Source organism: Hippoglossus stenolepis, chromosome 9 (assembly GCF_022539355.2).
Source record: "Hippoglossus stenolepis isolate QCI-W04-F060 chromosome 9, HSTE1.2, whole genome shotgun sequence".
NCBI lineage: Eukaryota > Metazoa > Chordata > Actinopteri > Pleuronectiformes > Pleuronectidae > Hippoglossus > Hippoglossus stenolepis.
The window spans coordinates 2,260,604-2,275,609 of NC_061491.1; the positions used below are offsets into that span (position 1 = coordinate 2,260,604).

The following is a 15,006-nucleotide window of genomic DNA, read 5'->3' on the forward strand; positions in this document are numbered from 1 at the left end:
GAGAATTCACTCATTATCCACTCACCACTATGCTGATGGAGGCCAGGGTGAAGTGTTTGAGTCCACAAAATACTTTTGGAGTTTCAGGTGTTTCAACAGTGTTGCAGCCAAATCCAATACAATTGAAATAACTGTTGATCAATCTTTCAAACTTAAAAAAACAACAGAAAAAAACATAAAATGCATGCGGCTCTGGAGGAGGATATCAGAGGACATTTATGGATTTGGCTGCAATGCTGTTTACCTCTGAAGCTCCAAAGTGTTTTGTGGACTTTCGTAGATAATGAGTGAATTTTCATTTTTAGGTGAACTATCCCTTTACAATCACCCCTTCATTCATCATTAGCCTGCTCTTTTTCCAGTGCTCTGCACTGACAGACTGGTAATGTCCTCTGGCCACACAGGCATAGGTCGCTGTTTTGGCTGAATGTGATTTTTGGGATTGAATTGTCAAGGGAGGAGTGAGAGCTGTCTCATTTCCCGCCACTTTGGAACCGTGCTCTGTCCTCTTTATCAGAGAGGCCATCCATCATGGCTGTACAGGCCCTCATCTGTCTCTGCCAAAGCTGTGACTCTCTGATGGGAATAGAGGGCAAAACTCAGACTGTCAATTTCTCATTAGAAGACCCCCAAGACCTCTCAGCCATAAACACCTGTTTCTGACAGGCGCTGTCACCTGTTTAATGCTTTGCACTGCCTCTGTGTGTAGAAAGCATCTAATACATATACAGCAGAGTAAACCTGCTATTGAATCATTAACGATATCAACATTTGAAATTGATGATCAACCAACAAAGTACTTAGAGTTAGTCATTAAGAGATGCATTAATGCTACACATACACTGTAAACAGGCTACAAAGATTTGACCAAACTCTCACCCCTGTTACATCCTACTTGTTTCTTTTTGAATTTTACACACAGATGATCTGCTCTCGTGTGGAAACTATTTCTAAGTATTAGTTCTTACTACCAAGAAAATCTGCCATTATACTATTAATCAATGATCAATGGACCCAGGTATGAATCCCCAGGTTGGCAAGTCAACAATGTAGCAATCGATCCATGTGGTTTCTAAATGCGTGCAGACCTTTAGTGTTCATGGTTTTATCCAAAGAAGTGCTTCACTTCCTTCACACAAGATGATTCCTCATTTGGTTTTACCTGAGACTCAGATAAATGTAAACAAAAATTTATTCTAAACTCAGCCTAAGTTAATATTATATTGCATTAGACTGCATTAGAAGAATAATCTGGCTATGTTCTGAGATGATTCCGATTAGCTCTTGTATGAACAGGACTGAGGATCTTTATTTCTTACAGTATTCAATTAAATGTTATCGTATAGCACCACATTTTTCCACTAGCAACAGCTCTTTGAGTATTGTGTTAAGTATTGTGTGAAGAAGACAAACCCTCGCTTTATCAACTTTGTAACAATTGAATCTTCTAAGTCATGATGTAGAGAATGCCTGCACACAATTACAGCGGTAAACACTCTGTAGTCCTTCCATATTACAATACATATCCCTACATACTTATTAGTCTTAGTCTATTATCTTGGCAGTCTTTATGTTTTGCTCCTTGCAATCCCATGCCTCACCCATAGGAGAGGACAGTGTTGGCGTCACCAGCCTGTTTCAGTGCTTGTCAGAGCTCGTCAGGGTCAGTGAGTGGTTACCAGGTCCCCTCTGGCGACACAGTCACCACCCAGCAGTGAACAGCAGGCAGACTTTCAAATTTTGTCAGGTGGAGCTCTGGGGATCAGGATGTTTACAAGCCAGAGGACAACAACAACATACAGTGTAGACCATTGTCTGCTTCTTGTCCTCCAGTACTGCAAACCCATGTGTCTCCCTGCCCTTTCAACTCCATGAAGGAAAGAAAGTTCCATAATATACTGTAATACTAATACTGTAGAATGACAAAGGTCACTTTAACCCTGATGTCCTGGCTGTGAGCGTCTCGTTTAAATATGTGTCTAAACTCTAAAGCGAATCCAACAAACACAAAGTAAACGTCAGTACTGTTCAGGTCCTAATGACTTCAGTGTCAGTGAAGTTCAGTGATCAGTAAGAGTAAAGTGAGCGCAGGTCAATGGGAGAGTGGAGGGAGGACACTCAGACAAGATACCCTGACACGGTAAAAGACGACCGGACCTTCAATGTGCGTCTGTCCTGCTCCTGAAGCAGCAGTGGGACATTGCTAAAAAAAAATTAACATAGCGGAAAACATCAATCGATTATGTTCTGTCTCTGCATCGATGCAGAGTCGTCCACGTCCGCATCGCGATGCATCAAAAAAAGATTAATTTCTCCACCTCTACTGAGTCAGTAGCTGTTATTTCATTGTCTGTCTCCAGTCTCTCCGACAGTATGGGTGTGGTAGTGCTGCTGAATTGAAGGTTGCCCTTAGGCTAACACGTTTAGGGGCAGAACAGGGCTTCTAATGGCTTTTCTATTGCCTTCTCTCTCCATTCTGTTAGCCAATGTCTGAGGCAGCATCACCCCGACACCAGCTAATGCACTAACACACCCATCCCTGTGCAGCCACTTCCAGCTCAGAGCTACATTAGGACAGATGAGTTTGTCTGTCTAACCCAGCACCTTTTTGTAGTGACTCACTGGCAACAGTTCAACTTGGATCAACCAACCCCTTCACCCCTTTTAACAGTGAATAACTAATACTTTAGTTAGCATATGCACAAGTTTAATAGATGTCTAAAAAAAATAGGAGGATGTGATATAGCGTGGATTTTTTCACTTTTTCATACAATGCGAGATGCATTTTCCTTGATCTCCCAGGGAATAATCATAGAAACTGTAACTCAGTGGCTCTGTGCTAACATCGTCTTGGTGCTAATTGGCAGCAGTTACACTAGATTTAATTAAGACATACCGGTTTTTGTTTTTAACTGTAATAGAGCAGGGGTTTTGTGATGTGACCCGGCTGGATATGATGCTTCTAGGTTTCTTTATAAAAAGTAATGTTTAATATACCAGTAGCACCACCCAGTTTTTGGGTGTGTAAATAGGTAAGTTTCCCATGACAACTTTGACACGAAACCTTTAAAGTATATTGTGACTTTTTATTTTTTACAGTTTTTGTTTCTTCACATATGCTTTCTGCTCCTCCTGTCATCAGTATTTTATTTCAATGCGGTGCATGTCATTCTGTCTAGAACCATTCAACCCTCTGATTAAACTGCATAGTACCTCTTTTGTGTGTAAGAGGCAATTGTGGTGCTGCTAAGCTAAAGACAAATGGTAATGAGATGATTCTTTTATCTGGGAGAACAAAGCAAAGATCTATGAATGGTAAAATTAGAAAAGAATACACGATAGCAAGGCATCATAATAGGTTTCAGTCAATGAGAACATCACCAGACAATTCCAAGCATTCAAATTCACCTCCCAAAGTAATAATGTGAGTGTGAGTGAAAACTTCTGCAAACATGAATGCAGCAGAAAGCCCTCGGGCAAGGTACAAGTCACAATAGAGAACACGAGCCTTGGACTGACTGCTGCTCCTGTCATTACACAGCTTCAGCAGCAAAGCACACACACAAACAAGTTCAGCTCTCCTCCTCCTCCTCTGCAACCATAACCATTGCACTGTCTTGTATTTCCAAATGAAGCCAGTGATTACAGGAAGCAGCTCCTAGCTTCCTCCTCTCAGCACTACTGTTATTTTAGGTCTGGAGAGTAATGGATGCTCTCCTCAGACCATCAACATGTAAAGCTGTAAGGAAACGGAGGTCTGTGTGTGTGTGTCCACACAGGACATAATATATTCTGGGCCTCTGTCACACATGTTTAATTTGACATATTTCTGACTCTCACATATGTATATTTTTTCTGTCACATTCATATCTATACACACAGGACGTGTGACAGTATACTGGTATTGACCCTAATCAAAAATGTATTATTGATATCATGTTAATAATACACACTTTAAATTGATGCCAGCAGTTTTATTCACAACCACAAAAAATGAAAATCAAGCAAACTAATAAACTGATATGCAGCTTGTAAGTAGGTTCACCAATACAGCAACACAGCAGAAACAATCTTTTACATACAGACTAGAGTGTGTGTGTGTGTGTGTGTGTGTGTGTGTGTGTGTGTGTGTGTGTGTGTGCATGTGCGTATGGTTATCCATATCAAATCGCAAGTATTGTATGTGGAGGAGGCATAATCCTATGAATAATAACAATAATTCAATACATTAACGTGAAAATTGGTCTATCTGTGATCGCACCGAGCTTCATCGATCAACGAGATGACAAACTATATAAACACCAAGAGGGTTATAAATCTGAGATAAATCAATGATGCGTTTTACCTATATGTGGACTTTTGGTACATTGCTATCGATGAAATGAATATTGCCATAATTGTTTTTATTGTTTTTATTGAACAGTCTGACACTCATACAATATGTGAAAGGAGAAGATATAAAATGTATGTGTGGGTGGAAATGTGTGCATGTGAGAAGGAGAATAAATGTATGTGAAATTGAATATGTATGTGAAGGGAGAAGGGTATGTCCTGTGAGAGACCCAGAATATGTTATGTCCTGCACAGTCCCTGCAAAGTCCACAAAGAATGTTTTTCACTATTTAATAAGACCAAACATATAAATGTGGACTGGGCTGGATTTCCCTCCAACAAAGGGAAATGTCCATTCTGGTGTGAAAGAATATGACTGACCTGCACAGACCAGGGGCCGAGTCAGAAACCAGATGAAGGGACACAGTTAGAGCAACTCGTTTCACTATAAAGTTTGTTACTATTATTCTTTAAAAGCGGTTTGACAGAATCTTGTGCAATTCAAACTTAAAGGATATCTCTAGTGTCAATGCCTGATGCTGTATATCTCATTCCTGTGAGCCACAGAGCTACATGCTGGCAAAAAACTATTACAAACACTTAAGTTAAGTGACATCATTACCATGAACACACACACATACACAGCTAATTTAGTTATTTAGTTTATTTAGACTTATAGCTGCTTGCTACCACAAATACAAGAGTACCAAACATGAAAATAGTTTTTAATATTTTTCTCACATATTTGTACACTGGACGGCAGTTTCAGGTAATAATTTAACCTTTTTAAAAAAACAAATGGAACAAATGGAATTCATTAGTTTGAGAGCCAAGTAGGGTAAGAAAGTCCTAAAGTACTGAGAGATGAACTTACACATTATAGGTTTCCGTCTTTTCAATGACTTTATTGACATTGATAAAATATTATCAATTTTGATTGAAGCAAGCCTTATCGTTCAACTGCAACAACTTAGCAGTGTTAAAGGTCCAGTGTGTAAGATTTAGGTGAAAGGGATCTATTGGCAGAAATTTAATAAAAAATAATCCTAGTGATGTTTTCACGAGTGTGTTTCATCTAAATTATACAAATTGTTGTTTTATTTACCCTAGAATGGGCCCTTTATATTGAAATACTTTATATTTACATCTTTATATTTACATGTTTCTTGTAGTAGCCCAGACTGGACAAACTAAACACCCTTTGAGTTTTAATGAAAACTGAAGGTTACCACAGGTTCTCTTTCATGTTTGGAAGGGGAGGGTGAGGTGACGGGTATTCAGCTGCAACATGACACTTCACCACTTTATGTCACTGAATTCTACACACTGCAACATTAATACTCCTGCTATTTGTGTTTTTGTGTTTAGGCCAATGATGCCTCAGGGAACACATGGAACTGGCTGTACTTCATCCCACTCATCATCATCGGTTCCTTCTTCATGCTCAACCTGGTGCTCGGCGTGCTGTCAGGGTGAGTACCAACCGTGAGGATGACCTGAGCGTGGGACCGTGATACTCTGCTCTAGTATTTGCTCTAGTATGGTAAAGGTTGTGTTGCTACAGGCAGAGGAACTGTCTACGTGACATGCAGATGCTTTATATACAATATGCTCACAGGGATTTTCTGGAACCTCTGGAATGGTTGTACATGTCACTGCTGCAGTAGTAACCTCAGACCAGTGCTTTAAACTCTAAAAGTATCTATGAAAGACTAAAGACACAACTCTCCAAACTTGAAAGATGCTGAGTAATTTTTTGTTACGACAGCCCCCGTACACACCAAATAAAAATTGGACAAATCCAACATTTGACAGGTCTGCTGTGCCTACTTATGGTTGCCCAGCTAATTGGACAGTCACTGTTCATGGGAGACATTTAGCAAACAGTTCTTTTAAATACCAGTAGTAAGGATGTAATAGTGATGTAATCATTCAAACCGCCTACATTTATTTTGTTTCCCCTTCATCCAGAGTCTGTACTTCTGTGGCATTCACATCTGTGGCAGGTTCAATGTAATATTCATGAGGTTTGATTAAAACATAAATTCACGTGATTATATGAGTCTGCCACACCACAAGCAGACTTTATACTGGGCATGGCGTGCAGAGCCTGTCAGTCCTGTGGAACACATTCTCTCCTTTATAACACCACACAGGTAGCAGGCTCAGAGTTGTGAGTCTGTCATCACCATTGAAAAGAGGATCATGGGAGAGGCTGTGTTTTTATTGCCTCTCTTTTAGTATTGCTTGCAGCTGTTATCATCTCTCTCTTCAGCACCAGAAGTCTCCAGGTGTTGTTCCTCATGTTCAACACCTCACCACCACTATACCACCCAAACCAAATCCTGGCAGGAATGTTATTTTGTGTTGGGTCAGGTGGATAGAAACCCCTGCACTTTGTTACATGAAATCAGAATCATCTTATACCTGTGGTCAAAACCTGAAAAACTATTTCCTATCCAGTTTTACATGTGTCATGTTTTAAATCCATTTTCTTTGAAGCATTCGGCTGATAATACGTACAATTCCTTTGAGTGCATAAGTGTTTGTGGATTTGTTTAAAGCAGCTAAATTCTTAATTTCTAACAACAATTTCTTGAACCGCAGTGAGGATACAGTGTTGAAAGAGACTCATCATGATGTTAAACCTACAGAGAAACGTCCCTTACAGTTTTGAAAGAGGCCACAGGCTCCAAGTTGCAGTTGGCTGCTCTGCTCTTGCTGATAAAATAGCGTGACTCTTTGATGCTGTGGAATCTATTTCCTCTCAGACTGGTTGTCCCACAAAGACTGAAACTCAGCCTTTCTTTTTTTCTTGCAAACGTTTTTTTTCTGTTGCTATTTTCAGGATGGGATAATGTTTCTCCACTTTTGTTCTTGTATACTTAACTTTGATGACAGTTAATTGGGTGCTGCAGATGGGATTGGACTTTGATGATTACAGTGAACAGACTGCACCGTCAGCAAAGAAGAGCTATTAATCATGAATCCCTGAACCTTAAAATGTGCAGTTTAATTCCCGAATTGCTCCTCCTCGCTGATGTCATACATAATTTGATATACAGCTATTTCATTTGTTCCCTACTTTTTGTATTAATTCATTTTTCAGTTTTCCACTGAACAAAAGAAATAGGACACAACATTAATGAAAAAAACGATAGTAGAAATAAAAAGAGAAATATAAATGTGGGCACTACTTTCATTTTACAACCTCTATCTATTGATCTATTCTTATTGTATCAGCTGAGAACATGACTCATCTTTTGTCTCGAATGCAGTCCAGGGTTTTTCAGGGGTCCTCGTTTTAGCTCTCACACAGTGAGTCAGAAAGTCGGAGAGTTTATTTGCTCTGCAGTTGGAGTGTCACATTTCAACCAGCTCCTTGTGATGGACTTTATGCAAGTATCAAGATTCTGAAGAGATAAAGGCCACTGATGTCACCTGGTATCAAATCCACTTGTAACAGAAAACATCTGAACAACCCTCTCCCAGAATGGTGGCTTTTATACATCACCTGCATATCAGTTAGAGATTGTCCCTCAACTGCCCAAACTGCCTCCAGCATTGTGCGCCTAATTGTTAATTTATTCATATGTGTAATGAGTGTAATGAAAAAATACAGATTTCACAGAACTGACTTCCCTCCATGTCTTAGAGCTAGTGGAAGTTTGCCATATTTTACATATGGAATGGCAATCACTCTTCTGAACATCTTTTGTGAAACTGAAGATTTTTGAGAAACTTCAAACTGTATTTGAATGTCATTGTGGTTCATTTTCTCTTGTTGTCGAAGAAAATCCTCATCTAGTACTAAACTCACTTAGTGTACCACAAGGCTTAGTTTTGTATCCCATTTCTTTTGTTAACAATTGTGACATTAAGTTTCACTTTTACTTTCTGATATCACTTTGCTCTATGGACCAGAAATACCTGGCCTTGAATACACGTTTGAGGGCTGACTATGGGCCCTTGAATACTAAAGTGAGCTGTGTACATCACGTGTATTGTAGAACTCAGGACTTACAATAGTATTTTACAGATGTCAGGTGTTTTGGCATCATGTTGATTATTTTGCAATGTTAGTTTTCACTTGCTCTCTGAATACATTATTTATCTCAGACATTATCTATGGTGAAGCCACAGTAACCATGAGAGCAGAAAAGTATAAACCGAGCACAGAACGTAGCTGAGAGCTGTTCCTCCCTCTTTTCTCTCATCGCAATAAACTAGTCCAAAATGTAGCAGCAACAATCTTAATCAAATCAAGCATGACCACATCCTAACCCAATGACTACTGATTCATTTTGGAATCGACTTTAAAATGTTTTTGATTCCAATGGAAACTTTGTGTTTGGCTCCAAACCACAGTTCCTAATTCCTGAGCCTTTATGGGCCTGTTTTCAGCCAGTGGTCTCATTACTGTTTCTTTGATCCAGCTTTTGCAGTCAAGGCCGCACAGCTTTAGAATGCCATGCATGATAAACTGCATCTACAGTTAAACCCCTCATTTTGTATTTCTGCAGCATTTTCATTTTAATATTAACAACCTTCAGTTTGCCATTAACCACTCTCATATCAGGGGATGCTTTTATTGTAACCTCTCTTTTCTGCATATTTCCATATTCTTACACAGTCACACACATACTGTACATACAGAGAGAGAGAGAGCCTTGGGCAGGTAGCCTTCAGCAGCCCCCTCTGTGGCCATCTTGGCCTCTCGGTTTCCTGCTCTCTCCACAGAAGTTGTCAGATGGCCTTACGCTCACTGTGGAGGTGTAAGGTCACTGATGCTGTCTGGCAGGGCAGTGCGGGGGCCATGCCATTGTTTAAAGGCCATGATCTGAACTTCAGAGCAGGCAGGAGAGCAGACACATGCAGGGTTGAGAGGCTGCAGATCCCCCCCCCCTCCCCTCCCCACAGGGGAGGTCAGAGCCTTTCGGTCAGCGTTTATTCCATCAGCTGCGTGGACAGGCTGTGATGTATGTGTCTGTGATCAAAGTTTAAACCACAATCTCACACACACACACACACACACACACACACACACACACACACACACACACACACACACACACACACACACACACACACACACGAAGACCTCCAGCTTGTCTAACCTATACTTACACACTTTGACTGTACCTAGCTGACAATCTCTCTTGCACATGTCAGGTGAGAACACAACTCTCATGGAATGAAAGTGTCTCTCTGTGTCTTTCTGATGTGTCAGAAGTCAACTGTCTGAGTTTCTGTGTGGATTCCTTCTGCCTTTAGTGTTGTCTTTTTGTGAGCACGTCATTGTCAGGCTCCATGGGGTGTGTACCTTCTGCAATAGCAATACTGTGTTTGGTACCATCATGAGATCATTCTTGTCGGCAGTTTACAAAATCCCCTGAATGCTTGTTCTGCAGCTTTCCACCATATCCCACTGTTTTTATTAGCAAAAGGTTTTTTTCCACACCTGGCACGTACCTGTAAATGTCAGAGTTTTTTTCAGAGGTGCTAAGCATTCATTTATTCCCCTTATCCACTCCAGTTGGTGCTGTGTGTATCCACAGTGGAACTATCAAGGGAGATTTGACCAGTTCTTTCCAGCCTAAAAAGTGGACTGCCATGTTGTATTCAGGCTTCAGTGAACTACAGAGGCTCTCCTCCTTTTTAAAAAGTGTTAAACCTCTTTGAGCATTAGAACATACTTTTAAAATTGTCCAAACAATTAATAGAAGTTGGTTAATAGTGTTTCAAACCACAAGCTCCCCCTGTCTCTCCTGTGTCTCTCTGACCTCTGACCCCCTGCTCATCACCCATTTCTGTTGTGATACTGATTAACATCAAACCAGACACATTCTCTACTCATACTTTAAGCATAATCGTCTGTGCTGACAGTAACAGTATCAGCTGCAGGGACTGGCACAATAATTACCGCTGCCAAGAAGGAACTGAACTGATTTCCATGAAATTCTGTGATGGGGTGGAGTATGACCCAAGGATGAACCCATTAAATCTTGGAGCTGATCCAAATAAATAGCTGATTTTTTTTCACTTCCTTTTACAGCATTTCCCGCAGAAGTAATTCAATCTATGGCAGTAACAGGAGTACACACTCACGAAGGACAACCTCACACGCAAACAATTCTGAGGGAACGGTAAACAGTCTAAAGAGTGAAAGAGAAGTTTTCGCATGAGGGAGAGTACTGCAGTGCCATGCCGTGTGGGTACACACACAACTGCAGCTGAAACTATAAGGTCTGACTGTCTGCGTGGATGATAAAAGTTATATGGACAATAGTGTGAGAGAGTACGCGGCAAATATAATACTGTATAATAGTGCTGCACACAGCTATACAATGCAGTAATGGAGCTAAACACCAAATTAGAGATCTCTCATGTTATTATGAGGAGTGACAACATTTTGTTGACTCATTAAGAAACTGTGGCAGGACAAATTAGAACATGGCGAGCCATCACAGTCTAGATAATTAATGGAAAACACTGCTTTGATATGGAAAGACAGAGCCTTAGTCTTGAAAGAGGTGTGAACTCTCTTAGTTCCCTTCTAGTTCAAAACTGCATCTCGGGCCACGCTCACACAAACAATCACCACTGACACTGTAAACTAGCCCTGTTTGTAGGTGTAGCAGGTACCAGACTACTTTGTTGACTCTGGAGGATAATTATCCAAATAACAGATGATCATCAAGTTAATCCCTAAGCGAGATGTCTGGATTTAGTTTGAAGCACTTAAAGACACACACACAGGCCTGATTCATGGTGGTGTATGGTATATATATATATATATATATATATTATTAGCACCTATAGTACCTATGCCATGCATCTTTGATCACAGAAATGCAGTTCAATGTACTCAGCAGCAGAGGCAGAGAGAGGACCCTGATGCAGACACAAGGCAGGCGGATGGAGGATAACCAGGCAGAAGAGAAGCCAGGCAGTAACACACAAGTGGAACATAACCAGGAGCAAAAAGAGACAGTCTCACACTGAGTAGAGACTAAGGGCTGGTGTAAGTCCTAATGCTGGGGTAATGCAGGGCTGATGATTCGTGGGAGCAGGTGTATGAATGGGCGGGGCCGCCAGGTGAGTGAGGGCAGGGAGAAAAAGTCTGAGGACATCTAGTGGGTAGGAAGGAGAATGCAGGTCTGTGGGGAAGAGGAGGGAGCATGAGCTGAGCCTGGGGACAGAGGGACTTGTAATCATCACATTCATGGGATCTGACTCATTGTGTAAGCTTTATGTCTGTGCTCATGTTTGCATGTACACGATTGGTTGCATGTGTGTGAGACAGCTGCAAGGCTGCAAGCTGCTACAATGCTGGGAAATCCTAGCTGCTAAGATTTCTCCCTGCCTGCACACACACACGCTGGCACACAGTACACTAACCCAGCACACACTGATACACTGCACACACATTATATATGGAAAGATGGCAGGAAGGCAGGCAGGCAGGCAGGCAAGCAGGCAGGCAGGCAGGAAGGCAGGCAGGCAGGCAGGAAGGCAGGCAGACAGGCAGGCAGACAGGCAGGCAGACAGGCAGACAGGCAGGCAGACAGGCAAGCAGACAGACAGGCAGGCAGGAAGGCAGGCAAGCAGGAAGGCAGGCAGACAGGCAAGCAGACAGACAGGCAGGCAGGAAGGCAGGCAGGCAGGCAGGCAGGCAGGCAGGCAGGCAGGCAGGCAGGCAGGCAGGCAGGCAGGCAGGCAGGCAGCCACTGCAATGCAGAGTGGAGCTCCCCCCTCTGCTGTGTGGGAGACACACCAATCAGGGGGGCGGGGGGAGTAGAGATCCCTTGCTCTGTTATTTCAAGTCTGTCTTCCTCTTTCTCGTTTTTTCTTCTCTTATTCCACCTCCCTCTTTCTACCTCACACATGACATAACCCTAATGTTGGCCAAGCAATGCAGGGGCAGTGAAGATAACGACATCAGCTTTAACAAATGAGCGTGGTCACATTAATAGTGAAGTCACATTGATGGCGTTTTAATAGCCACACAATAGATAAATGATTCAGTCAGGATTTCATTTGATTCATGATTTTTTTTCCCTCTGGATATAAGTATCATTCAAATGTGTGATATATGTACTACATAATTACATGTGCATATTCTGTTTATAAACAGCTGCTGACATATAGAGAGGGTGGATGTCAGTAGGAGAGAGGGGTGATTTAGGGGAGATTAATAACACTGAGTCCATCTCCTGCGCAGTTCCTGTTGTTTTAAGACATCAGACACAGATTCAAGGAGATGTGTCACTGTTGTCTGCCCCACACTTCACTTCTACTTTTGTCTGTTCCTGTCTGTGAGAATAACACTGATGTTTACAATGTATTGATCTGACATTTTTCCAGGGGGTCCGATACACAGTAGCTACGCTGTTCTCAGATATGAACTCAGGAGAACATCTGCACAATTGGCTCTGCACTTTCTCTGGAGTTTGTCTTTCACACATGATCAAGGCAGCAGGAGTTTCTCCGCTCAGACGCGTTCACGACAACACAGAAATCTCCGGAGCGTTCAGGCGAGCGGGGGTGCAGCAGGCAGAGACAGAATATTTCCTATTAATTGTGCTGCAGAGATGTGTTTGTTTACAACACATCAACACCAGTGTTTATCACCAAAGGATTGTTCTTGGCATCTTTGTTTTTGGACATGTTGTTTCTTTCCGGTTTTGCCTCTCATCAACACGTCCACTTGCTAACATTGAATCCTGTGTAGGATCTCCTGCTATGTTTTCCCCTGAGCTTATCTGGACATTATTTTGAGTTTTTACTAGGGGCTGGCCGGAGAAACTCCAGAGAAAGTCTGGGGCCTCTAACTCAGACATTTGTGGTCACGCATACAGCTTCTCTGGAGAATGTCCGGAGATTATCCAGAATTCAGTGCACGTCTGTGAGGTGTTGTGTTGATGCTTGAAGTGGGCGTGTGTCTGAAGGTTGGGGGTGACGCGATGTCAACCAATTACATTTTTCCCAACTTTAAGCTTTTTTCTACAGAAAACTTTCCTGGCAAACTGCTCAGCTACTTTTTATTAAAGGGGACATAGCATGCAAATTCCACTTTGTTAGTGCTTCTACAGGTTAATGTGGGTATCTGGCATGTCTACCAACCCAAAAACTCTGGGGAAAAAACACTCGCGCGTTTTGTTATAGTTCCTCTAAGTCAGAAACGTCATGCTTGAGCGACTCGATTGCGCTTCCTGGGTTTTGTGTCGTAACAAGGAACTGGAAGTCTCCTACATGGCCTTGGCCCACCCCCACCTCAACCCCAGCTGCGCTGCTCGCAGCGGCGCCTTCCACACTGCCAGCTGTGTGGAAGACTTCCGCAGTGTTCAGCTCTACTGTACGCCAGGTTACAGTAGTTACGCCGGGTTACAGTAGTTACGCCGGTTACAGTAGTTACGCCGTACACACGGACGCGGAAGCGCCGCTGCGAGGCAGCGCAGCGCCGTTCTCACGCGCAGCTGCCTGGCTGTTCACACGGGACGAGCATTTCTCCGCTGGTCAGCCCCATAGACTGTATATATAAGGTCAGGCCGCGATTCTGCTTTCTCCGCTTGTTGTTGTACCCGTTGAATGTCGGGGTTCGGGGTAAATGATGGTCTTCATAGCCCCCACCTCTCTTTCTCTCTGTCTGTCTGCTTGTGTGCTTGTAGTGGGTGGGCAGAGGGGACATTTAATTATGTGATTGGGAAAATTAAAACTCCAGGACAACAGAAGGGGAATACAAAGTATGGGATGCATATTTGATCATTTATATCATATAAAATATGTAATTTATATCGTTTAAAATCATGGGGGAGAGGGGAGGGGGAGCTGGCTCATTAGCATTTAAAGGAACAGGCACTCAAAACAGGTCACTCTGTGGAGGGCTGTTTTATACAGGGTAAAAAGGGTGCTGTTTTATATGATCCTTGTGGTATTTTGACCAAAGTATGTTACAGACATTTCATTAAGACCCCAAGGAACCATATCAACTTGTGGTAAAATGGGCATGCTATGTCCCCTTTAAGAATAATTGAGTGATATTGTCATCACAGAATTACAAGTCAAATGTTTCTCAATTTTTCTGGAACACCTTTCCTTTCCCTCTCATGCATCATGACTGGCAATTGTTGGATGATTCAGAGTATGTTTGTAACGTGTTGTCGCACACTCTCTTACAACCTTGTGTTGTGTCTCTTACGTCTTGGGAACAATATCAAATCATTTTGAAATCCAAGGTCTTAAGTCCAAGTGAAGTTACGATCCATTGGTACTGAACTGAAAATATTTTTGGGGTTTTATCAAGTCAAATCGAATTGTCGACTCAGGGTCAGACTTGAGTCCATGTCACAGACAGATATTTGCTTGTTGGCATGAGACAACCCGCTGTTGATGCTGACTTGAGCTGTATCAGGACACAGACTCTGTTTTGCCTGCTGGAAGCCAGCCTGCTGTATGCCTGTCAGGCTGCTTTGGGGTCTGTGTTGGCTTGTCAGGTCCACTTAATGTGTGTGTGTGTGTTTTCCACAGGGAGTTTGCCAAAGAAAGAGCGAGGGTGGAGAAGAGGCAAGATTTCCTGAAGCTCCGCAGACAACAGCAAAGAGAGAGAGAGTTGATTGGATATCTGGAGTGGATCTGCAAAGCAGGTTGAAAACACACACAAACATGAATACT

At 42.2% G+C, this 15,006-nt stretch overlaps 1 protein-coding gene across 1 annotated transcript in view; it reads left to right on the forward strand.

Moving 5' to 3' along the window:
• Window positions 1-15,006, forward strand: part of cacna1ba (calcium channel, voltage-dependent, N type, alpha 1B subunit, a) — a 90,759-nt gene that overhangs the window by 5,848 nt on the left and 69,905 nt on the right. The window contains exons 3-4 of the mRNA XM_047341406.1: window positions 5,701-5,804; window positions 14,863-14,978. Of these exons, the coding sequence (XP_047197362.1) occupies window positions 5,701-5,804; window positions 14,863-14,978 (220 nt within the window). The remainder of the gene's footprint in view (window positions 1-5,700; window positions 5,805-14,862; window positions 14,979-15,006) is intronic.